The following is a 22,721-nucleotide window of genomic DNA, read 5'->3' as shown; positions in this document are numbered from 1 at the left end:
AGCCTCGGTACAGGGCACCGAAAGCCTCGTGCAGTGCCTCACGATCAATGTTCTCGTCAGGCATCTGCGACTCAATAGTATCCATTTTGTTTCCCGCCAAGCGCCCCTGAACATGCTAGCAAAGTACCTTGACTGGCACAAGTAGACCCTATGCAAGTTCCACTCTTCCCCCAGTGCGCTGATCCACACGTCGCTCTGTTCTCCTCTCAGGACGAATGCCTCCTAAACGGACCCTGGACGATCATGAGCACGTTTCCGGTGGGGCGTTTTTGTGAGCGGCCCCCCTGGGCCTCTCTTCCGCTTGTGGCTCCACTGACGAGCGGCGGGTCTGGCCTTTTCACTCTCCTTCCGTTCCTTTCTTTCTGCCACTACTGCCTCCTCCTCCCCAGCAGTGGCACCTGGCTCCTCTGGGTCACGCCCCCAACAGTGCCATGGCATCTGACTGCTTCGTGCTCCCATGGCCTATACCTCAGTGGTGCAGTGGACAAGCTTCCTCTCCAGGCGCCGTTGGCCCGGGCACGAGCTCAGCCCAGAGTGCTGCTGAGTACTAGGGCGTTTGCTCTAATGATCTCGCCAGAGGACGCCATGCTAAGCTACATGAGATACTGCACGGGTCCTTACTCTGGGCAACACCCCTCTCAGTGGAGGTACAGGAAGTTATAGGCCACATGGATGGGGAAAACCACGTATTGGTATTCCAGGTTCATTACCTCTAGCTCTTGATCCTCTCTCAGGGAAAGCCTGTGGTATCCTGTGTCCTTCCTTAAAACGGCTCTCCCATCCCTGTCCACGGAGGACAGGCGCAGGCGGCACGCGACCTTTCTCTGCTCGAGTAGGCTGACCCCGAGGCTGTAGGAGTTGTTGGGCGCGCTGTACCAGAAAATTATGTGCTGGTTGGCGTAGCACACCACCAGGTCCCAGCTGAAGTTGAAGCCTTCCCACCGCCAGCCGCATTGCTTGTGCCTGTGGAGCTGGCCCCCGCACCGCATGCTGTTCCCCTGCGGGTCGGACCCGTAGACGTCCACGGGCCAGAGCTCTCTGGTCTGCTTAGCCCAGAGGGGGCCAAGAAAACTCTCTTTGTACACTGGACACAACCAAGTGGCAGGGATCAGCGCATGCTGGTGGATCACGCGTGCTGACGCCGAGTCGCAGATTATGTAGGCAAACCGCAGCTGCTGGAACACTTGCACGAAGGCTCTGCCCTGCTCGGTCTCCAGGAAAGGGGTGCCCTCCGAATCCCTCCTGGACCTGGCAAACCATGAGTCGGTGTCAGGCAATAGGGCCCTGCGCGGGCCCCTCCATGTCGGCTGCAGCTGCAAGAACATCCACTTTTTCAGCATGGTGTACACGTCCATCTCCACCCCCATCACCAAGAGCTCTGAAGAGGCAATGACCTCTTTCATGAGATCCAGGCTGACTTCTCGCACTAGCTGCTCGCTACACTGGGTCATCATGTTGTCCAGCAGCCACTGAAGACACATGGTCCTGACGGTGTGGAGCCCGTAGCTTTCAGCAGAGTAGTCGTAGCTGCACACGGTCTGGGCACGGACAGTCACTTTCATGACCTCCCCGCACTGCCGAATCACCTCGTCCAGCTGCAACATGCTGGCTGTGGCCAGGATGGCGACGACTCGACCGGGTTGGATGAAAATGGAGCCTAGGTACAGGGCACCGAAAGCCTCGTGCAGTGCCTCACGATCAATGTTCTCGTCAGGCATCTGCGACTCAATAGTATCCATTTTGTTTCCCGCCAAGCGCCCCTGAACATGCTAGCAAAGTACCTTGACTGGCACAAGTAGACCCTATGCAAGTTCCACTCTTCCCCCAGTGCGCTGATCCGCACGTCGCTCTGTTCTCCTCTCAGGACGAATGCCTCCTAAACGGACCCTGGACGATCATGAGCACGTTTCCGGTGGGGCGTTTTTGTGAGCGGCCCCCCTGGGCCTCTCTTCCGCTTGTGGCTCCACTGACGAGCGGCGGGTCTGGCCTTTTCACTCTCCTTCCGTTCCTTTCTTTCTGCCACTACTGCCTCCTCCTCCCCACCAGTGGCACCTGGCTCCTCTGGGTCACGCCCCCAACAGTGACATGGCATCTGACTGCTTCGTGCTCCCATGGCCTATACCTCAGTGGTGCAGTGGACAAGCTTCCTCTCCAGGCGCCGTTGGCCCGGGCACGAGCTCAGCCCAGAGTGCTGCTGAGTACTAGGACGTTTGCTCTAATGATCTGGCCAGAGGACGCCATGCTAAGCCACATGAGATACTGCACGGGTCCTCACTCTGGGCACCACCCCTCTCAGTGGAGGTACAGGAAGTTACAGGCCACATGGATGGGGAAAACGACGCATTGGTTTTCCAGGTTCATTACCTCTAGCTCTTGATCCTCTCTCAGGGAAAGCCTCTGGTATCCTGTGTCCTTCCTGAAAACGGCTCTCCCATCCCTGTCCACGGAGGACAGGCGCAGGCGGCACGCGACCTTTCTCTGCTCGAGTAGGCTGACCCCGAGGCTGTAGGAGTTGTTGGGCGCGCTGTACCGGAAAATGATGTGCTGGTTGGCGTAGCACACCACCAGGTCCCAGCTGAAGTTGAAGCCTTCCCACCGCCAGCCGCATTGCTTGTGCCTGTGGAGCTGGCCCCCGCACCGCATGCTGTTCCCCTGGGAGTCGGACCCGTAGACGTCCACGGGCCAGAGCTCTCTGGTCTGCTTAGCCCAGAGGGGGCCAAGAAAACTCTCTTTGTACACTGGACACAACCAAGCGGCAGGGATCAGCGCATGCTGGTGGATGACGCGTGCTGACGTCGGGTCGCAGATTATGTAGGCAAACCGCAGCTGCTGGAACCCTGGCACGAAGGCTCTGCCCTGCTCGGTCTCCAGGAAAGGGGTGCCCTCCGAATCCCTCCTGGACCTGGCAAACCATGAGTCGGTGTCAGGCAATAGGGCCCTGCGCGGGCCCCTCCATGTCGGCTGCAGCTGCAAGAACATCCACTTTTTCAGCATGGTGTACACGTCCATCTCCACCCCCATCACCAAGAGCTCTGAAGGGGCAGTGACCTCTTTCATGAGATCCAGGCTGACTTCTCGCACTAGCTGCTCGCTACACTGGGTCATCATGTTGTCCAGCAGCCACTGAAGACACATGGTCCTGACGGTGTGGAGCCCGTAGCTTTCAGCAGAGTAGTCGTAGCTGCACACGGTCTGGGCACGGACAGTCACTTTCATGACCTCCCCGCACTGCCGAATCACCTCGTCCAGCTGCAACATGCTGGCTGTGGCCAGGATGGCGACGACTCGACCGGGTGGGATGAAAATGGAGCCTCGGTCCAGGGCACCGAAAGCCTCGTGCAGTGCCTCGCGATCAATGTTCTCGTCAGGCATCTGCGACTCAATAGTATCCATCTTTGTCTCCCGCCAGGCGCCCCTGAACATGCTAGCAAAGTACCTTGACTGGCACAAGTAGATCCTATGCAAGTTCCACTCTTCCCCCAGTGCGCTGATCCACACGTCGCTCTGTTCTCCTCTCAGGACGAATGCCTCCTAAACGGACCCTGGACGATCATGAGCACGTTTCCGGTGGGGCGTTTTTGTGAGCGGCCCCCCTGGGCCTCTCTTCCGCTTGTGGCTCCACTGACGAGCGGCGGGTCTGGCCTTTTCACTCTCCTTCCGTTCCTTTCTTTCTGCCACTACTGCCTCCTCCTCCCCACCAGTGGCACCTGGCTCCTCTGGGTCACGCCCCCACCAGTGCCATGGCATCTGACTGCTTCGTGCTCCCATGGCCTATACCTCAGTGGTGCAGTGGACAAGCTTCCTCTCCAGGCGCCTTTGGCCCGGGCACGAGCTCAGCCCAGAGTGCTGCTGAGTACTAGGACGTTTGCTCTAACGGTCTCGCCAGAGGACGCCATGCTAAGCCACATGAGATACTGCACGGGTCCTCACTCTGGGCAACACCCCTCTCAGTGGAGGTACAGGAAGTTACAGGCCACATGGATGGGGAAAACGACGCACTGGATTTCCAGGTTCATTACCTCTAGCTCTTGATCCTCTCTCAGGGAAAGCCTCTGGTATCCTGTGTCCTTCCTGAAAACGGCTCTCCCATCCCTGTCCACGGAGGACAGGCGCAGGGGGCACGCGACCTTTCTCTGCTCGAGTAGGCTGACCCCGAGGCTGTAGGAGTTGTTGGGCGCGCTGTACCAGAAAATGATGTGCTGGTTGGCGTAGCACACCACCAGGTCCCAGCTGAAGTTGAAGCCTTCCCACCGCCAGCTGCATTGCTTGTGCCTGTGGAGCTGGCCCCCGCACCGCATGCTGTTCCCCTGGGAGTCGGACCCGTAGACGTCCACGGGCCAGAGCTCTCTGGTCTGCTTAGCCCAGAGGGGGCCAAGAAAACACTCTTTGTACACTGGACACAACCAAGCGGCAGGGATCAGCGCATGCTGGTGGATGACGCGTGCTGACGTCGGGTCGCAGATTATGTAGGCAAACCGCAGCTGCTGGAACCCTGGCACGAAGGCTCTGCCCTGCTCGGTCTCCAGGAAAGGGGTGCCCTCCGAATCCCTCCTGGACCTGGCAAACCATGAGTCGGTGTCAGGCAATAGGGCCCTGCGCGGGCCCCTCCATGTCGGCTGCAGCTGCAAGAACATCCACTTTTTCAGCATGGTGTACACGTCCATCTCCACCCCCATCACCAAGAGCTCTGAAGAGGCAGTGACCTCTTTCATGAGATCCAGGCTGACTTCTCGCACTAGCTGCTCGCTACACTGGGTCATCATGTTGTCCAGCAGCCACTGAAGACACATGGTCCTGACTGTGTGGAGCCCGTAGCTTTCAGCAGAGTAGTCGTAGCTGCACACGGTCTGGGCACGGACAGTCACTTTCATGACCTCCCCGCACTGCCGAATCACCTCGTCCAGCTGCAACATGCTGGCTGTGGCCAGGATGGCGACGACTCGACCGGGTGGGATGAAAACGGAGCCTCGGTCCAGGGCACCGAAAGCCTCGTGCAGTGCCTCGCGATCAATGTTCTCGTCAGGCATCTGCGACTCAATAGTATCCATGTTTGTCTCCCGCCAGGCGCCCCTGAACATGCTAGCAAAGTACCTTGACTGGCACAAGTAGACCCTATGCAAGTTCCACTCTTCCCCCAGTGCGCTGATCCGCACGTCGCTCTGTTCTCCTCTCAGGACGAGTGCCTCCTAAACGGACCCTGGACGATCTTGAGCACGTTTCCGGTGGGGCTTTTTTGTGAGCGGCCCCCTTGGGCCTCTCTTCCGCTTGTGGCTCCACTGATGAGCGGCGGGTCTGGCCTTTTCACTCTCCTTCCGTTCCTTTCCTTCTGCCACTACTGCCTCCTCCTCCCCACCAGTGGCACCTGGCTCCTCTGGGTCACGCCCCCAACAGTGCCATGGCATCTGACTGCTTCGTGCTCCCATGGCCTATACCTCAGTGGTGCAGTGGACAAGCTTCCTCTCCAGGCGCCGTTGGCCCGGGCACGAGCTCAGCCCAGAGAGCTGCTGAATACTAGGACGTTTGCTCTAATGATCTCGCCAGAGGACGATATGCTAAGCCACATGAGATACTGCACGGGTCCTCACTCTGGGCAACACCCCTCTCAGTGGAGGTACAGGAAGTTACAGGCCACATGGATGGGGAAAACGACGCACTGGATTCCCAGGTTCATTACCTCTAGCTCTTGATCCTCTCTCAGGGAAAGCCTCTGGTATCCTGTGTCCTTCCTGAAAACGGCTCTCCCATCCCTGTCCACGGAGGACAGGCCCAGGCGGCTCGCGACCTTTCTCTTCTCGAGTAGGCTGACCCCGAGGCTGTAGGAGTTGTTGGGCGCGCTGTACCGGAAAATGATGTGCTGGTTGGCGTAGCACACCACCAGGTCCCAGCTGAAGTTGAAGCCTTCCCACCGCCAGCTGCAATGCTTGTGCCTGTGGAGCTGGCCCCCGCACCGCATGCTGTTCCCCTGCGGGTCGGACCCGTAGACGTCCACGGGCCAGAGCTCTCTGGTCTGCTTAGCCCAGAGGGGGCCAAGAAAACACTCTTTGTACACTGGACACAACCAAGCGGCTGGGATCAGCGCACGCTGGTGGATGACGCATGCTGACGCCGAGTCGCAGATTATGTAGGCAAACCACAGCTGCTGGAACCCTGGCACGAAGGCTCTGCCCTGCTCGGTCTCCAGGCAAGGGGTGCCCTCCAAATCCCTCCTGGACCTGGCAAACCATGAGTCGGTGTCAGGCAATAGGGCCCTGTGCGGGCCCCTCTATGTCAGCTGCAGCTGCAAGATCATCCACTTTTTCAGCATGGTGTACACGTCCATCTCCACCCCCATCACCAAGAGCTCTGAAGAGGCAATGACCTCTTTCATGAGATCCAGGCTGACTTCTCGCACTAGCTGCTCGCTACACTGGGTCATCATGTTGTCCAGCAGCCACTGAAGACACATGGTCCTGACGGTGTGGAGCCCGTAGCTTTCAGCAGAGTAGTCGTAGCTGCACACGGTCTGGGCACGGACAGTCACTTTCATGACCTCCCCGCACTGCCGAATCACCTCGTCCAGCTGCAACATGCTGGCTGTGGCCAGGATGGCGACGACTCGACCGGGTGGGATGAAAATGGAGCCTCGGTACAGGGCACCGAAAGCCTCGTGCAGTGCCTCACGATCAATGTTCTCGTCAGGCATCTGCGACTCAATAGTATCCATTTTGTTTCCCGCCAAGCGCCCCTGAACATGCTAGCAAAGTACCTTGACTGGCACAAGTAGACCCTATGCAAGTTCCACTCTTCCCCCAGTGCGCTGATCCACACGTCGCTCTGTTCTCCTCTCAGGACGAATGCCTCCTAAACGGACCCTGGACGATCATGAGCACGTTTCCGGTGGGGCGTTTTTGTGAGCGGCCCCCCTGGGCCTCTCTTCCGCTTGTGGCTCCACTGACGAGCGGCGGGTCTGGCCTTTTCACTCTCCTTCCGTTCCTTTCTTTCTGCCACTACTGCCTCCTCCTCCCCAGCAGTGGCACCTGGCTCCTCTGGGTCACGCCCCCAACAGTGCCATGGCATCTGACTGCTTCGTGCTCCCATGGCCTATACCTCAGTGGTGCAGTGGACAAGCTTCCTCTCCAGGCGCCGTTGGCCCGGGCACGAGCTCAGCCCAGAGTGCTGCTGAGTACTAGGGCGTTTGCTCTAATGATCTCGCCAGAGGACGCCATGCTAAGCTACATGAGATACTGCACGGGTCCTTACTCTGGGCAACACCCCTCTCAGTGGAGGTACAGGAAGTTATAGGCCACATGGATGGGGAAAACCACGTATTGGTATTCCAGGTTCATTACCTCTAGCTCTTGATCCTCTCTCAGGGAAAGCCTGTGGTATCCTGTGTCCTTCCTTAAAACGGCTCTCCCATCCCTGTCCACGGAGGACAGGCGCAGGCGGCACGCGACCTTTCTCTGCTCGAGTAGGCTGACCCCGAGGCTGTAGGAGTTGTTGGGCGCGCTGTACCAGAAAATTATGTGCTGGTTGGCGTAGCACACCACCAGGTCCCAGCTGAAGTTGAAGCCTTCCCACCGCCAGCCGCATTGCTTGTGCCTGTGGAGCTGGCCCCCGCACCGCATGCTGTTCCCCTGCGGGTCGGACCCGTAGACGTCCACGGGCCAGAGCTCTCTGGTCTGCTTAGCCCAGAGGGGGCCAAGAAAACTCTCTTTGTACACTGGACACAACCAAGTGGCAGGGATCAGCGCATGCTGGTGGATCACGCGTGCTGACGCCGAGTCGCAGATTATGTAGGCAAACCGCAGCTGCTGGAACACTTGCACGAAGGCTCTGCCCTGCTCGGTCTCCAGGAAAGGGGTGCCCTCCGAATCCCTCCTGGACCTGGCAAACCATGAGTCGGTGTCAGGCAATAGGGCCCTGCGCGGGCCCCTCCATGTCGGCTGCAGCTGCAAGAACATCCACTTTTTCAGCATGGTGTACACGTCCATCTCCACCCCCATCACCAAGAGCTCTGAAGAGGCAATGACCTCTTTCATGAGATCCAGGCTGACTTCTCGCACTAGCTGCTCGCTACACTGGGTCATCATGTTGTCCAGCAGCCACTGAAGACACATGGTCCTGACGGTGTGGAGCCCGTAGCTTTCAGCAGAGTAGTCGTAGCTGCACACGGTCTGGGCACGGACAGTCACTTTCATGACCTCCCCGCACTGCCGAATCACCTCGTCCAGCTGCAACATGCTGGCTGTGGCCAGGATGGCGACGACTCGACCGGGTTGGATGAAAATGGAGCCTAGGTACAGGGCACCGAAAGCCTCGTGCAGTGCCTCACGATCAATGTTCTCGTCAGGCATCTGCGACTCAATAGTATCCATTTTGTTTCCCGCCAAGCGCCCCTGAACATGCTAGCAAAGTACCTTGACTGGCACAAGTAGACCCTATGCAAGTTCCACTCTTCCCCCAGTGCGCTGATCCGCACGTCGCTCTGTTCTCCTCTCAGGACGAATGCCTCCTAAACGGACCCTGGACGATCATGAGCACGTTTCCGGTGGGGCGTTTTTGTGAGCGGCCCCCCTGGGCCTCTCTTCCGCTTGTGGCTCCACTGACGAGCGGCGGGTCTGGCCTTTTCACTCTCCTTCCGTTCCTTTCTTTCTGCCACTACTGCCTCCTCCTCCCCACCAGTGGCACCTGGCTCCTCTGGGTCACGCCCCCAACAGTGACATGGCATCTGACTGCTTCGTGCTCCCATGGCCTATACCTCAGTGGTGCAGTGGACAAGCTTCCTCTCCAGGCGCCGTTGGCCCGGGCACGAGCTCAGCCCAGAGTGCTGCTGAGTACTAGGACGTTTGCTCTAATGATCTGGCCAGAGGACGCCATGCTAAGCCACATGAGATACTGCACGGGTCCTCACTCTGGGCACCACCCCTCTCAGTGGAGGTACAGGAAGTTACAGGCCACATGGATGGGGAAAACGACGCATTGGTTTTCCAGGTTCATTACCTCTAGCTCTTGATCCTCTCTCAGGGAAAGCCTCTGGTATCCTGTGTCCTTCCTGAAAACGGCTCTCCCATCCCTGTCCACGGAGGACAGGCGCAGGCGGCACGCGACCTTTCTCTGCTCGAGTAGGCTGACCCCGAGGCTGTAGGAGTTGTTGGGCGCGCTGTACCGGAAAATGATGTGCTGGTTGGCGTAGCACACCACCAGGTCCCAGCTGAAGTTGAAGCCTTCCCACCGCCAGCCGCATTGCTTGTGCCTGTGGAGCTGGCCCCCGCACCGCATGCTGTTCCCCTGGGAGTCGGACCCGTAGACGTCCACGGGCCAGAGCTCTCTGGTCTGCTTAGCCCAGAGGGGGCCAAGAAAACTCTCTTTGTACACTGGACACAACCAAGCGGCAGGGATCAGCGCATGCTGGTGGATGACGCGTGCTGACGTCGGGTCGCAGATTATGTAGGCAAACCGCAGCTGCTGGAACCCTGGCACGAAGGCTCTGCCCTGCTCGGTCTCCAGGAAAGGGGTGCCCTCCGAATCCCTCCTGGACCTGGCAAACCATGAGTCGGTGTCAGGCAATAGGGCCCTGCGCGGGCCCCTCCATGTCGGCTGCAGCTGCAAGAACATCCACTTTTTCAGCATGGTGTACACGTCCATCTCCACCCCCATCACCAAGAGCTCTGAAGGGGCAGTGACCTCTTTCATGAGATCCAGGCTGACTTCTCGCACTAGCTGCTCGCTACACTGGGTCATCATGTTGTCCAGCAGCCACTGAAGACACATGGTCCTGACGGTGTGGAGCCCGTAGCTTTCAGCAGAGTAGTCGTAGCTGCACACGGTCTGGGCACGGACAGTCACTTTCATGACCTCCCCGCACTGCCGAATCACCTCGTCCAGCTGCAACATGCTGGCTGTGGCCAGGATGGCGACGACTCGACCGGGTGGGATGAAAATGGAGCCTCGGTCCAGGGCACCGAAAGCCTCGTGCAGTGCCTCGCGATCAATGTTCTCGTCAGGCATCTGCGACTCAATAGTATCCATCTTTGTCTCCCGCCAGGCGCCCCTGAACATGCTAGCAAAGTACCTTGACTGGCACAAGTAGATCCTATGCAAGTTCCACTCTTCCCCCAGTGCGCTGATCCACACGTCGCTCTGTTCTCCTCTCAGGACGAATGCCTCCTAAACGGACCCTGGACGATCATGAGCACGTTTCCGGTGGGGCGTTTTTGTGAGCGGCCCCCCTGGGCCTCTCTTCCGCTTGTGGCTCCACTGACGAGCGGCGGGTCTGGCCTTTTCACTCTCCTTCCGTTCCTTTCTTTCTGCCACTACTGCCTCCTCCTCCCCACCAGTGGCACCTGGCTCCTCTGGGTCACGCCCCCACCAGTGCCATGGCATCTGACTGCTTCGTGCTCCCATGGCCTATACCTCAGTGGTGCAGTGGACAAGCTTCCTCTCCAGGCGCCTTTGGCCCGGGCACGAGCTCAGCCCAGAGTGCTGCTGAGTACTAGGACGTTTGCTCTAACGGTCTCGCCAGAGGACGCCATGCTAAGCCACATGAGATACTGCACGGGTCCTCACTCTGGGCAACACCCCTCTCAGTGGAGGTACAGGAAGTTACAGGCCACATGGATGGGGAAAACGACGCACTGGATTTCCAGGTTCATTACCTCTAGCTCTTGATCCTCTCTCAGGGAAAGCCTCTGGTATCCTGTGTCCTTCCTGAAAACGGCTCTCCCATCCCTGTCCACGGAGGACAGGCGCAGGGGGCACGCGACCTTTCTCTGCTCGAGTAGGCTGACCCCGAGGCTGTAGGAGTTGTTGGGCGCGCTGTACCAGAAAATGATGTGCTGGTTGGCGTAGCACACCACCAGGTCCCAGCTGAAGTTGAAGCCTTCCCACCGCCAGCTGCATTGCTTGTGCCTGTGGAGCTGGCCCCCGCACCGCATGCTGTTCCCCTGGGAGTCGGACCCGTAGACGTCCACGGGCCAGAGCTCTCTGGTCTGCTTAGCCCAGAGGGGGCCAAGAAAACACTCTTTGTACACTGGACACAACCAAGCGGCAGGGATCAGCGCATGCTGGTGGATGACGCGTGCTGACGTCGGGTCGCAGATTATGTAGGCAAACCGCAGCTGCTGGAACCCTGGCACGAAGGCTCTGCCCTGCTCGGTCTCCAGGAAAGGGGTGCCCTCCGAATCCCTCCTGGACCTGGCAAACCATGAGTCGGTGTCAGGCAATAGGGCCCTGCGCGGGCCCCTCCATGTCGGCTGCAGCTGCAAGAACATCCACTTTTTCAGCATGGTGTACACGTCCATCTCCACCCCCATCACCAAGAGCTCTGAAGAGGCAGTGACCTCTTTCATGAGATCCAGGCTGACTTCTCGCACTAGCTGCTCGCTACACTGGGTCATCATGTTGTCCAGCAGCCACTGAAGACACATGGTCCTGACTGTGTGGAGCCCGTAGCTTTCAGCAGAGTAGTCGTAGCTGCACACGGTCTGGGCACGGACAGTCACTTTCATGACCTCCCCGCACTGCCGAATCACCTCGTCCAGCTGCAACATGCTGGCTGTGGCCAGGATGGCGACGACTCGACCGGGTGGGATGAAAACGGAGCCTCGGTCCAGGGCACCGAAAGCCTCGTGCAGTGCCTCGCGATCAATGTTCTCGTCAGGCATCTGCGACTCAATAGTATCCATGTTTGTCTCCCGCCAGGCGCCCCTGAACATGCTAGCAAAGTACCTTGACTGGCACAAGTAGATCCTATGCAAGTTCCACTCTTCCCCCAGTGCGCTGATCCGCACGTCGCTCTGTTCTCCTCTCAGGACGAGTGCCCCCTAAACGGACCCTGGACGATCTTGAGCACGTTTCCGGTGGGGCTTTTTTGTGAGCGGCCCCCATGGGCCTCTCTTCCGCTTGTGGCTCCACTGACGAGCGGCGGGTCTGGCCTTTTCACTCTCCTTCCGTTCCTTTCTTTCTGCCACTACTGCCTCCTCCTCCCCACCAGTGGCACCTGGCTCCTCTGGGTCACGCCCCCACCAGTGCCATGGCATCTGACTGCTTCGTGCTCCCATGGCCTATACCTCAGTGGTGCAGTGGACAAGCTTCCTCTCCAGGCGCCGTTGGCCCGGGCACGAGCTCAGCCCAGAGTGCTGCTGAGTACTAGGACGTTTCCTCTAACGGTCTCGCCAGAGGACGCCATGCTAAGCCACATGAGATACTGCACGGGTCCTCACTCTGGGCAACACCCCTCTCAGTGGAGGTACAGGAAGTTACAGGCCACATGGATGGGGAAAACCACGTATTGGTATTCCAGGTTCCTTACCTCTAGCCCTTGATCCTCTCTCAGGGAAAGCCTCTGGTATCCTGTGTCCTTCCTGAAAACGGCTCTCCCATCCCTGTCCACGGAGGACAGGCGCAGGCGGCACGCGACCTTTCTCTGCTCGAGTAGGCTGACCCCGAGGCTGTAGGAGTTGTTGGGCGCGCTGTACCAGAAAATGATGTGCTGGTTGGCGTAGCCCACCACCAGGTCCCAGCTGAAGTTGAAGCCTTCCCACCGCCAGCTGCATTGCTTGTGCCTGTGGAGCTGGCCACCGCACCGCATGCTGTTCCCCTGGGAGTCGGACCCGTAGACGTCCACGGGCCAGAGCTCTCTGGTCTGCTTAGCCCATAGGGGGCCAAGAAAACACTCTTTGTACACTGGACACAACCTAGCGGCTGGGATCAGCGCACGCTGGTGGATGACGAGTGCTGACGTCGGGTCGCAGATTATGTAGGCAAACCGCAGCTGCTGGAACCCTGGCACGAAGGCTCTGCCCTGCTCGGTCTCCAGGAAAGGGGTGCTCTCCGAATCCCTCCTGGACCTGGCAAACCATGAGTCCGTGTCAGGCAATAGGGCCATGCGCGGGCCCCTCCATGTCGGCTGCAGCTGCAAGAACATCCACTTTTTCAGCATGGTGTACACGTCCATCTCCACCCCCATCACCAAGAGCTCTGAAGAGGCAATGACCTCTTTCATGAGATCCAGGCTGACTTCTCGCACTAGCTGCTCGCTACACTGGGTCATCATGTTGTCCAGCAGCCACTGAAGACACATGGTCCTGACGGTGTGGAGCCCGTAGCTTTCAGCAGAGTAGTCGTAGCTGCACACGGTCTGGGCACGGACAGTCACTTTCATGACCTCCCCGCACTGCCGAATCACCTCGTCCAGCTGCTACATGCTGGCTGTGGCCAGGATGGCGACGACTCGACCAGGTGGGATGAAAATGGAGCCTCGGTACAGGGCACCGAAAGCCTCGTGCAGTGCCTCACGATCAATGTTCTCGTCAGGCATCTGCGACTCAATAGTATCCATGTTTGTCTCCCGCCAAGCGCCCCTGAACATGCTAGCAAAGTACCTTGACTGGCACAAGTAGACCCTATGCAAGTTCCACTCTTCCCCCAGTGCGCTGATCCGCACGTCGCTCTGTTCTCCTCTCAGGACGAATGCCTCCTAAACGGACCCTGGACGATCATGAGCACGTTTCCGGTGGGGCGTTTTTGTGAGCGGCCCCCCTGGGCCTCTCTTCCGCTTGTGGCTCCACTGACGAGCGGCGGGTCTGGCCTTTTCACTCTCCTTCCGTTCCTTTCTTTCTGCCACTACTGCCTCCTCCTCCCCACCAGTGGCACCTGGCTCCTCTGGGTCACGCCCCCACCAGTGCCATGGCATCTGACTGCTTCGTGCTCCCATGGCCTATACCTCAGTGGTGCAGTGGACAAGCTTCCTCTCCAGGCGCCTTTGGCCCGGGCACGAGCTCAGCCCAGAGTGCTGCTGAGTACTAGGACGTTTGCTCTAACGGTCTCGCCAGAGGACGCCATGCTAAGCCACATGAGATACTGCACGGGTCCTCACTCTGGGCAACACCCCTCTCAGTGGAGGTACAGGAAGTTACAGGCCACATGGATGGGGAAAACGACGCACTGGATTTCCAGGTTCATTACCTCTAGCTCTTGATCCTCTCTCAGGGAAAGCCTCTGGTATCCTGTGTCCTTCCTGAAAACGGCTCTCCCATCCCTGTCCACGGAGGACAGGCGCAGGGGGCACGCGACCTTTCTCTGCTCGAGTAGGCTGACCCCGAGGCTGTAGGAGTTGTTGGGCGCGCTGTACCAGAAAATGATGTGCTGGTTGGCGTAGCACACCACCAGGTCCCAGCTGAAGTTGAAGCCTTCCCACCGCCAGCTGCATTGCTTGTGCCTGTGGAGCTGGCCCCCGCACCGCATGCTGTTCCCCTGGGAGTCGGACCCGTAGACGTCCACGGGCCAGAGCTCTCTGGTCTGCTTAGCCCAGAGGGGGCCAAGAAAACACTCTTTGTACACTGGACACAACCAAGCGGCAGGGATCAGCGCATGCTGGTGGATGACGCGTGCTGACGTCGGGTCGCAGATTATGTAGGCAAACCGCAGCTGCTGGAACCCTGGCACGAAGGCTCTGCCCTGCTCGGTCTCCAGGAAAGGGGTGCCCTCCGAATCCCTCCTGGACCTGGCAAACCATGAGTCGGTGTCAGGCAATAGGGCCCTGCGCGGGCCCCTCCATGTCGGCTGCAGCTGCAAGAACATCCACTTTTTCAGCATGGTGTACACGTCCATCTCCACCCCCATCACCAAGAGCTCTGAAGAGGCAGTGACCTCTTTCATGAGATCCAGGCTGACTTCTCGCACTAGCTGCTCGCTACACTGGGTCATCATGTTGTCCAGCAGCCACTGAAGACACATGGTCCTGACTGTGTGGAGCCCGTAGCTTTCAGCAGAGTAGTCGTAGCTGCACACGGTCTGGGCACGGACAGTCACTTTCATGACCTCCCCGCACTGCCGAATCACCTCGTCCAGCTGCAACATGCTGGCTGTGGCCAGGATGGCGACGACTCGACCGGGTGGGATGAAAATGGAGCCTCGGTCCAGGGCACCGAAAGCCTCGTGCAGTGCCTCACGATCAATGTTCTCGTCAGGCATCTGCGACTCAATAGTATCCATGTTTGTCTCCCGCCAGGCGCCCCTGAACATGCTAGCAAAGTACCTTGACTGGCACAAGTAGATCCTATGTAAGTTCCACTCTTCCCCCAGTGCGCTGATCCGCACGTCGCTCTGTTCTCCTCTCAGGACGAGTGCCCCCTAAACGGACCCTGGACGATCTTCAGCACGTTTCCGGTGGGGCTTTTTTGTGAGCGGCCCCCATGGGCCTCTCTTCCGCTTGTGGCTCCACTGACGAGCGGCGGGTCTGGCCTTTTCACTCTCCTTCCGTTCCTTTCTTTCTGCCACTACTGCCTCCTCCTCCCCACCAGTGGCACCTGGCTCCTCTGGGTCACGCCCCCACCAGTGCCATGGCATCTGACTGCTTCGTGCTCCCATGGCCTATACCTCAGTGGTGCAGTGGACAAGCTTCCTCTCCAGGCGCCGTTGGCCCGGGCACGAGCTCAGCCCAGAGTGCTGCTGAGTACTAGGACGTTTCCTCTAACGGTCTCGCCAGAGGACGCCATGCTAAGCCACATGAGATACTGCACGGGTCCTCACTCTGGGCAACACCCCTCTCAGTGGAGGTACAGGAAGTTACAGGCCACATTGATGGGGAAAACCACGTATTGGTATTCCAGGTTCCTTACCTCTAGCCCTTGATCCTCTCTCAGGGAAAGCCTCTGGTATCCTGTGTCCTTCCTGAAAACGGCTCTCCCATCCCTGTCCACGGAGGACAGGCGCAGGCGGCACGCGACCTTTCTCTGCTCGAGTAGGCTGACCCCGAGGCTGTAGGAGTTGTTGGGCGCGCTGTACCAGAAAATGATGTGCTGGTTGGCGTAGCACACCACCAGGTCCCAGCTGAAGTTGAAGCCTTCCCACCGCCAGCTGCATTGCTTGTGCCTGTGGAGCTGGCCACCGCACCGCATGCTGTTCCCCTGGGAGTCGGACCCGTAGACGTCCACGGGCCAGAGCTCTCTGGTCTGCTTAGCCCAGAGGGGGCCAAGAAAACACTCTTTGTACACTGGACACAACCTAGCGGCTGGGATCAGCGCACGCTGGTGGATGACGAGTGCTGACGTCGGGTCGCAGATTATGTAGGCAAACCGCAGCTGCTGGAACCCTGGCACGAAGGCTCTGCCCTGCTCGGTCTCCAGGAAAGGGGTGCCCTCCGAATCCCTCCTGGACCTGGCAAACCATGAGTCCGTGTCAGGCAATAGGGCCATGCGCGGGCCCCTCCATGTCGGCTGCAGCTGCAAGAACATCCACTTTTTCAGCATGGTGTACACGTCCATCTCCACCCCCATCACCAAGAGCTCTGAAGAGGCAATGACCTCTTTCATGAGATCCAGGCTGACTTCTCGCACTAGCTGCTCGCTACACTGGGTCATCATGTTGTCCAGCAGCCACTGAAGACACATGGTCCTGACGGTGTGGAGCCCGTAGCTTTCAGCAGAGTAGTCGTAGCTGCACACGGTCTGGGCACGGACAGTCACTTTCATGACCTCCCCGCACTGCCGAATCACCTCGTCCAGCTGCTACATGCTGGCTGTGGCCAGGATGGCGACGACTCGACCAGGTGGGATGAAAATGGAGCCTCGGTACAGGGCACCGAAAGCCTCGTGCAGTGCCTCACGATCAATGTTCTCGTCAGGCATCTGCGACTCAATAGTATCCATGTTTGTCTCCCGCCAAGCGCCCCTGAACATGCTAGCAAAGTACCTTGACTGGCACAAGTAGACCCTATGCAAGTTCCACTCTTCCCCCAGTGCGCTGATCCGCACGTCGCTCTGTTCTCTTCTCACGACGAGTGCCTCCTAAACGGACCCTGGACGATCTTGAGCACGTTTCCGGTGGGGCTTTTTTGTGAGCGGCCCCCTTGGGCCTCTTTTCCGCTTGTGGCTCCACTGACGGGCGGCGGGTCTGGCCTCTTCACTCTCCTTCCGTTCCTTTCTTTCTGCCACTACTGCCTCCTCCTCCCCACCAGTGGCACCTGGCTCCTCTGGGTCACGCCCCCACCAGTGCCATGGCATCTGACTGCTTCGTGCTCCCATGGCCTATACCTCAGTGATGCAGTGGACAAGCTTCCTCTCCAGGCGCCGTTGGCCCGGGCACGAGCTCAGCCCAGAGTGCTGCTGAGTACTAGGACGTTTGCTCTAACGGTCACGCCAGAGGACGCCATGCTAAGCCACATGAGATACTGCACGGGTCCTCACTCTGGGCAACACCCCTCTCAGTGGAGGTACAGGAAGTTACAGGCCACATGGATGGGGAAAACGACGCATTGGTTTTCCAGGTTCATTACCTCTAGCTCTTGATCCTCTCTCAGGGAAAGCCTCTGGTATCCTGTGTCCTTCCTGAAAACGGTTCTCCCATCCCTGTCCACGGAGGACAGGCGCAGGCGGCACGCGACCTTTCTCTGCTCGAGTAGGCTGACCCCGAGGCTGTAGGAGTTGTTGGGCGCGCTGTACCGGAAAATGATGTGCTGGTTGGCGTAGCACACCACCAGGTCCCAGCTGAAGTTGAAGCCTTCCCACCGCCAGCCGCATTGCTTGTGCCTGTGGAGCTGGCCCCCGCACCGCATGCTGTTCCCCTGGGAGTCGGACCCGTAGACGTCCACGGGCCAGAGCTCTCTGGTCTGCTTAGCCCAGAGGGGGCCAAGAAAACTCTCTTTGTACACTGGACACAACCAAGCGGCAGGGATCAGCGCATGCTGGTGGATGACGCGTGCTGACGTCGGGTCGCAGATTATGTAGGCAAACCGCAGCTGCTGGAACCCTGGCACGAAGGCTCTGCCCTGCTCGGTCTCCAGGAAAGGGGTGCCCTCCGAATCCCTCCTGGACCTGGCAAACCATGAGTCGGTGTCAGGCAATAGGGCCCTGCGCGGGCCCCTCCATGTCGGCTGCAGCTGCAAGAACATCCACTTTTTCAGCATGGTGTACACGTCCATCTCCACCCCCATCACCAAGAGCTCTGAAGGGGCAGTGACCTCTTTCATGAGATCCAGGCTGACTTCTCGCACTAGCTGCTCGCTACACTGGGTCATCATGTTGTCCAGCAGCCACTGAAGACACATGGTCCTGACGGTGTGGAGCCCGTAGCTTTCAGCAGAGTAGTCGTAGCTGCACACGGTCTGGGCACGGACAGTCACTTTCATGACCTCCCCGCACTGCCGAATCACCTCGTCCAGCTGCTACATGCTGGCTGTGGCCAGGATGGCGACGACTCGACCGGGTGGGATGAAAATGGAGCCTAGGTACAGGGCACCGAAAGCCTCGTGCAGTGCCTCACGATCAATGTTCTCGTCAGGCATCTGCGACTCAATACTATCCATGTTTGTGTCCTGCCAAGCGCCCCTGAACATGCTAGCAAAGTACCTTGACTGGCACAAGTAGACCCTATGCAAGTTCCACTCTTCCCCCAGTGCGCTGATCCACACGTCGCTCTGTTCTCCTCTCAGGACGAATGCCTCCTAAACGGACCCTGGACGATCATGAGCACGTTTCCGGTGGGGCGTTTTTGTGAGCGGCCCCCCTGGGCCTCTCTTCCGCTTGTGGCTCCACTGACGAGCGGCGGGTCTGGCCTTTTCACTCTCCTTCCGTTCCTTTCTTTCTGCCACTACTGCCTCCTCCTCCCCACCAGTGGCACCTGGCTCCTCTGGGTCACGCCCCCACCAGTGCCATGGCATCTGACTGCTTCGTGCTCCCATGGCCTATACCTCAGTGGTGCAGTGGACAAGCTTCCTCTCCAGGCGCCTTTGGCCCGGGCACGAGCTCAGCCCAGAGTGCTGCTGAGTACTAGGACGTTTGCTCTAACGGTCTCGCCAGAGGACGCCATGCTAAGCCACATGAGATACTGCACGGGTCCTCACTCTGGGCAACACCCCTCTCAGTGGAGGTACAGGAAGTTACAGGCCACATGGATGGGGAAAACGACGCACTGGATTTCCAGGTTCATTACCTCTAGCTCTTGATCCTCTCTCAGGGAAAGCCTCTGGTATCCTGTGTCCTTCCTGAAAACGGCTCTCCCATCCCTGTCCACGGAGGACAGGCGCAGGGGGCACGCGACCTTTCTCTGCTCGAGTAGGCTGACCCCGAGGCTGTAGGAGTTGTTGGGCGCGCTGTACCAGAAAATGATGTGCTGGTTGGCGTAGCACACCACCAGGTCCCAGCTGAAGTTGAAGCCTTCCCACCGCCAGCTGCATTGCTTGTGCCTGTGGAGCTGGCCCCCGCACCGCATGCTGTTCCCCTGGGAGTCGGACCCGTAGACGTCCACGGGCCAGAGCTCTCTGGTCTGCTTAGCCCAGAGGGGGCCAAGAAAACACTCTTTGTACACTGGACACAACCAAGCGGCAGGGATCAGCGCATGCTGGTGGATGACGCGTGCTGACGTCGGGTCGCAGATTATGTAGGCAAACCGCAGCTGCTGGAACCCTGGCACGAAGGCTCTGCCCTGCTCGGTCTCCAGGAAAGGGGTGCCCTCCGAATCCCTCCTGGACCTGGCAAACCATGAGTCGGTGTCAGGCAATAGGGCCCTGCGCGGGCCCCTCCATGTCGGCTGCAGCTGCAAGAACATCCACTTTTTCAGCATGGTGTACACGTCCATCTCCACCCCCATCACCAAGAGCTCTGAAGAGGCAGTGACCTCTTTCATGAGATCCAGGCTGACTTCTCGCACTAGCTGCTCGCTACACTGGGTCATCATGTTGTCCAGCAGCCACTGAAGACACATGGTCCTGACTGTGTGGAGCCCGTAGCTTTCAGCAGAGTAGTCGTAGCTGCACACGGTCTGGGCATGGACAGTCACTTTCATGACCTCCCCGCACTGCCGAATCACCTCGTCCAGCTGCAACATGCTGGCTGTGGCCAGGATGGCGACGACTCGACCGGGTGGGATGAAAATGGAGCCTCGGTCCAGGGCACCGAAAGCCTCGTGCAGTGCCTCGCGATCAATGTTCTCGTCAGGCATCTGCGACTCAATAGTATCCATGTTTGTCTCCCGCCAGGCGCCCCTGAACATGCTAGCAAAGTACCTTGACTGGCACAAGTAGATCCTATGCAAGTTCCACTCTTCCCCCAGTGCGCTGATCCGCACGTCGCTCTGTTCTCCTCTCAGGACGAGTGCCCCCTAAACGGACCCTGGACGATCTTGAGCACGTTTCCGGTGGGGCTTTTTTGTGAGCGGCCCCCATGGGCCTCTCTTCCGCTTGTGGCTCCACTGATGAGCGGCGGGTCTGGCCTTTTCACTCTCCTTCCGTTCCTTTCTTTCTGCCACTACTGCCTCCTCCTCCCCACCAGTGGCACCTGGCTCCTCTGGGTCACGCCCCCACCAGTGCCATGGCATCTGACTGCTTCGTGCTCCCATGGCCTATACCTCAGTGGTGCATTGGACAAGCTTCCTCTCCAGGCGCCGTTGGCCCGGGCACGAGCTCAGCCCAGAGTGCTGCTGAGTACTAGGACGTTTCCTCTAACGGTCTCGCCAGAGGACGCCATGCTAAGCCACATGAGATACTGCACGGGTCCTCACTCTGGGCAACACCCCTCTCAGTGGAGGTACAGGAAGTTACAGGCCACATGGATGGGGAAAACCACGTATTGGTATTCCAGGTTCCTTACCTCTAGCCCTTGATCCTCTCTCAGGGAAAGCCTCTGGTATCCTGTGTCCTTCCTGAAAACGGCTCTCCCATCCCTGTCCACGGAGGACAGGCGCAGGCGGCACGCGACCTTTCTCTGCTCGAGTAGGCTGACCCCGAGGCTGTAGGAGTTGTTGGGCGCGCTGTACCAGAAAATGATGTGCTGGTTGGCGTAGCCCACCACCAGGTCCCAGCTGAAGTTGAAGCCTTCCCACCGCCAGCTGCATTGCTTGTGCCTGTGGAGCTGGCCACCGCACCGCATGCTGTTCCCCTGGGAGTCGGACCCGTAGACGTCCACGGGCCAGAGCTCTCTGGTCTGCTTAGCCCAGAGGGGGCCAAGAAAACACTCTTTGTACACTGGACACAACCAAGCGGCTGGGTTCTGCGCACGCTGGTGGATGACGCGTGCTGACGTCGAGTCGCAGATTATGTAGGCAAACCGCAGTTGCTGGAACACTGGCATTAAGGCTCTGCCCTGCTCGGTCTCCAGGAAAGGGGTGCCCTCCGAATCCCTCCTGGACCTGGCAAACCATGAGTCGGTGTCAGGCAATAGGGCCCTGCGCGGGCCCCTCCATGTCGGCTGCAGCTGCAAGATCATCCACTTTTTCAGCATGGTGTACACGTCCATCTCCACCCCCATCACCAAGAGCTCTGAAGAGGCAATGACCTCTTTCATGAGATCCAGGCTGACTTCTCGCACTAGCTGCTCGCTCCACTGGGTCATCATGTTGTCCAGCAGCCACTGAAGACACATGGTCCTGACGGTGTGGAGCCCGTAGCTTTCAGCAGAGTAGTCGTAGCTGCACACGGTCTGGGCACGGACAGTCACTTTCATGACCTCCCCGCACTGCCGAATCACCTCGTCCAGCTGCTACATGCTGGCTGTGGCCAGGATGGCGACGACTCGACCGGGTTGGATGAAAATGGAGCCTCGGTACAGGGTACCGAAAGCCTCGTGCAGTGCCTCGCGATCAATGTTCTCGTCAGGCATCTGCGCCTCAATAGTATCCATGTTTGTCTCCCGCCAAGCGCCCCTGAACATGCTAGCAAAGTACCTTGACTGGCACAAGTAGACCCTATGCAAGTTCCACTCTTCCCCCAGTGCGCTGATCCGCACGTCGCTCTGTTCTCCTCTCAGGACGAGTGCCTCCTAGACGGACCCTGGACGATCTTGAGCACGTTTCCGGTGGGGCGTTTTTGTGAGCGGCCCCCCTGGGCCTCTCTTCCGCTTGTGGCTCCACTGACGAGCGGCGGGTCTGGCCTTTTCACTCTCCTTCCGTTCCTTTCTTTCTGCCACTACTGCCTCCTCCTCCCCACCAGTGGCACCTGGCTCCTCTGGGTCACGCCCCCAACAGTGCCATGGCATCTGACTGCTTCGTGCTCCCATGGCCTATACCTCAGTGGTGCAGTGGACAAGCTTCCTCTCCAGGCGCCTTTGGCCCGGGCACGAGCTCAGCCCAGAGTGCTGCTGAGTACTAGGGCGTTTGCTCTAATGATCTCGCCAGAGGACGCCATGCTAAGCCACATGAGATACTGCACGGGTCCTTACTCTGGGCAACACCCCTCTCAGTGGAGGTACAGGAAGTTATAGGCCACATGGATGGGGAAAACCACGTATTGGTATTCCAGGTTCATTACCTCTAGCTCTTGATCCTCTCTCAGGGAAAGCCTCTGGTATCCTGTGTCCTTCCTTAAAACGGCTCTCCCATCCCTGTCCACGGAGGACAGGCGCAGGCGGCACGCGACCTTTCTCTGCTCGAGTAGGCTGACCCCGAGGCTGTAGGAGTTGTTGGGCGCGCTGTACCAGAAAATGATGTGCTGGTTGGCGTAGCACACCACCAGGTCCCAGCTGAAGTTGAAGCCTTCCCACCGCCAGCCGCATTGCTTGTGCCTGTGGAGCTGGCCCCCGCACCGCATGCTGTTCCCCTGCGGGTCGGACCCGTAGACGTCCACGGGCCAGAGCTCTCTGGTCTGCTTAGCCCAGAGGGGGCCAAGAAAACTCTCTTTGTACACTGGACACAACCAAGTGGCAGGGATCAGCGCATACTGGTGGATGACGCGTGCTGACGCCGAGTCGCAGATTATGTAGGCAAACCGCAGCTGCTGGAACACTGGCACGAAGGCTCTGCCCTGCTCG

The 22,721-nt window shown here is 58.9% G+C and overlaps 5 protein-coding genes across 5 annotated transcripts; all 5 read right to left on the bottom strand.

Moving 5' to 3' along the window:
• Positions 1-638: 638 nt before the first annotated feature.
• LOC309802965 (germ cell-less protein-like 1) lies at positions 639-3,423 on the bottom strand (the record flags this gene model as incomplete). Its single annotated transcript, XM_082618811.1, has 4 exons — positions 639-1,211; positions 2,365-2,865; positions 3,025-3,123; positions 3,265-3,423. The coding sequence occupies 4 exons, from the start codon at positions 3,421-3,423 to the stop codon at positions 639-641; spliced, it is 1,332 nt and encodes a 443-aa protein (XP_082474937.1).
• A 524-nt stretch (positions 3,424-3,947) lies between these two features.
• On the bottom strand, positions 3,948-5,423 carry LOC309802964 (germ cell-less protein-like 1; the record flags this gene model as incomplete). Its single annotated transcript, XM_082618810.1, is given in 2 exon segments — positions 3,948-5,186; positions 5,190-5,423. Coding segments are annotated over 2 exon segments (1,473 nt in total).
• A 1,833-nt stretch (positions 5,424-7,256) lies between these two features.
• LOC309802963 (germ cell-less protein-like 1) lies at positions 7,257-10,041 on the bottom strand (the record flags this gene model as incomplete). The annotated part of the gene is made up of 4 exons (XM_082618809.1): positions 7,257-7,829; positions 8,983-9,483; positions 9,643-9,741; positions 9,883-10,041. The coding sequence occupies 4 exons, from the start codon at positions 10,039-10,041 to the stop codon at positions 7,257-7,259; spliced, it is 1,332 nt and encodes a 443-aa protein (XP_082474935.1).
• Positions 10,042-13,875: 3,834 nt separating this feature from the next.
• Positions 13,876-15,881, bottom strand: LOC309802962 (germ cell-less protein-like 1; the record flags this gene model as incomplete). Its single annotated transcript, XM_082618808.1, is given in 3 exon segments — positions 13,876-15,114; positions 15,118-15,156; positions 15,603-15,881. Coding segments are annotated over 3 exon segments (1,557 nt in total).
• Positions 15,882-18,840: 2,959 nt separating this feature from the next.
• Positions 18,841-21,047, bottom strand: LOC309802961 (germ cell-less protein-like 1; the record flags this gene model as incomplete). The annotated part of the gene is given in 3 exon segments (XM_082618807.1): positions 18,841-20,079; positions 20,083-20,169; positions 20,568-21,047. Coding segments are annotated over 3 exon segments (1,806 nt in total).
• Between the last annotated feature and the right edge of the window lie 1,674 nt (positions 21,048-22,721).

The sequence above is a fragment of the Mesoplodon mirus genome (assembly GCF_964341445.2).
Source record: "Mesoplodon mirus genome assembly, chromosome: 4".
In the NCBI taxonomy this organism is placed as follows: domain Eukaryota; kingdom Metazoa; phylum Chordata; class Mammalia; order Artiodactyla; family Ziphiidae; genus Mesoplodon; species Mesoplodon mirus.
The sequence above is the reverse complement of the archived record's forward strand: the minus strand, read 5'-3'. Positions and strand labels throughout refer to the sequence as shown.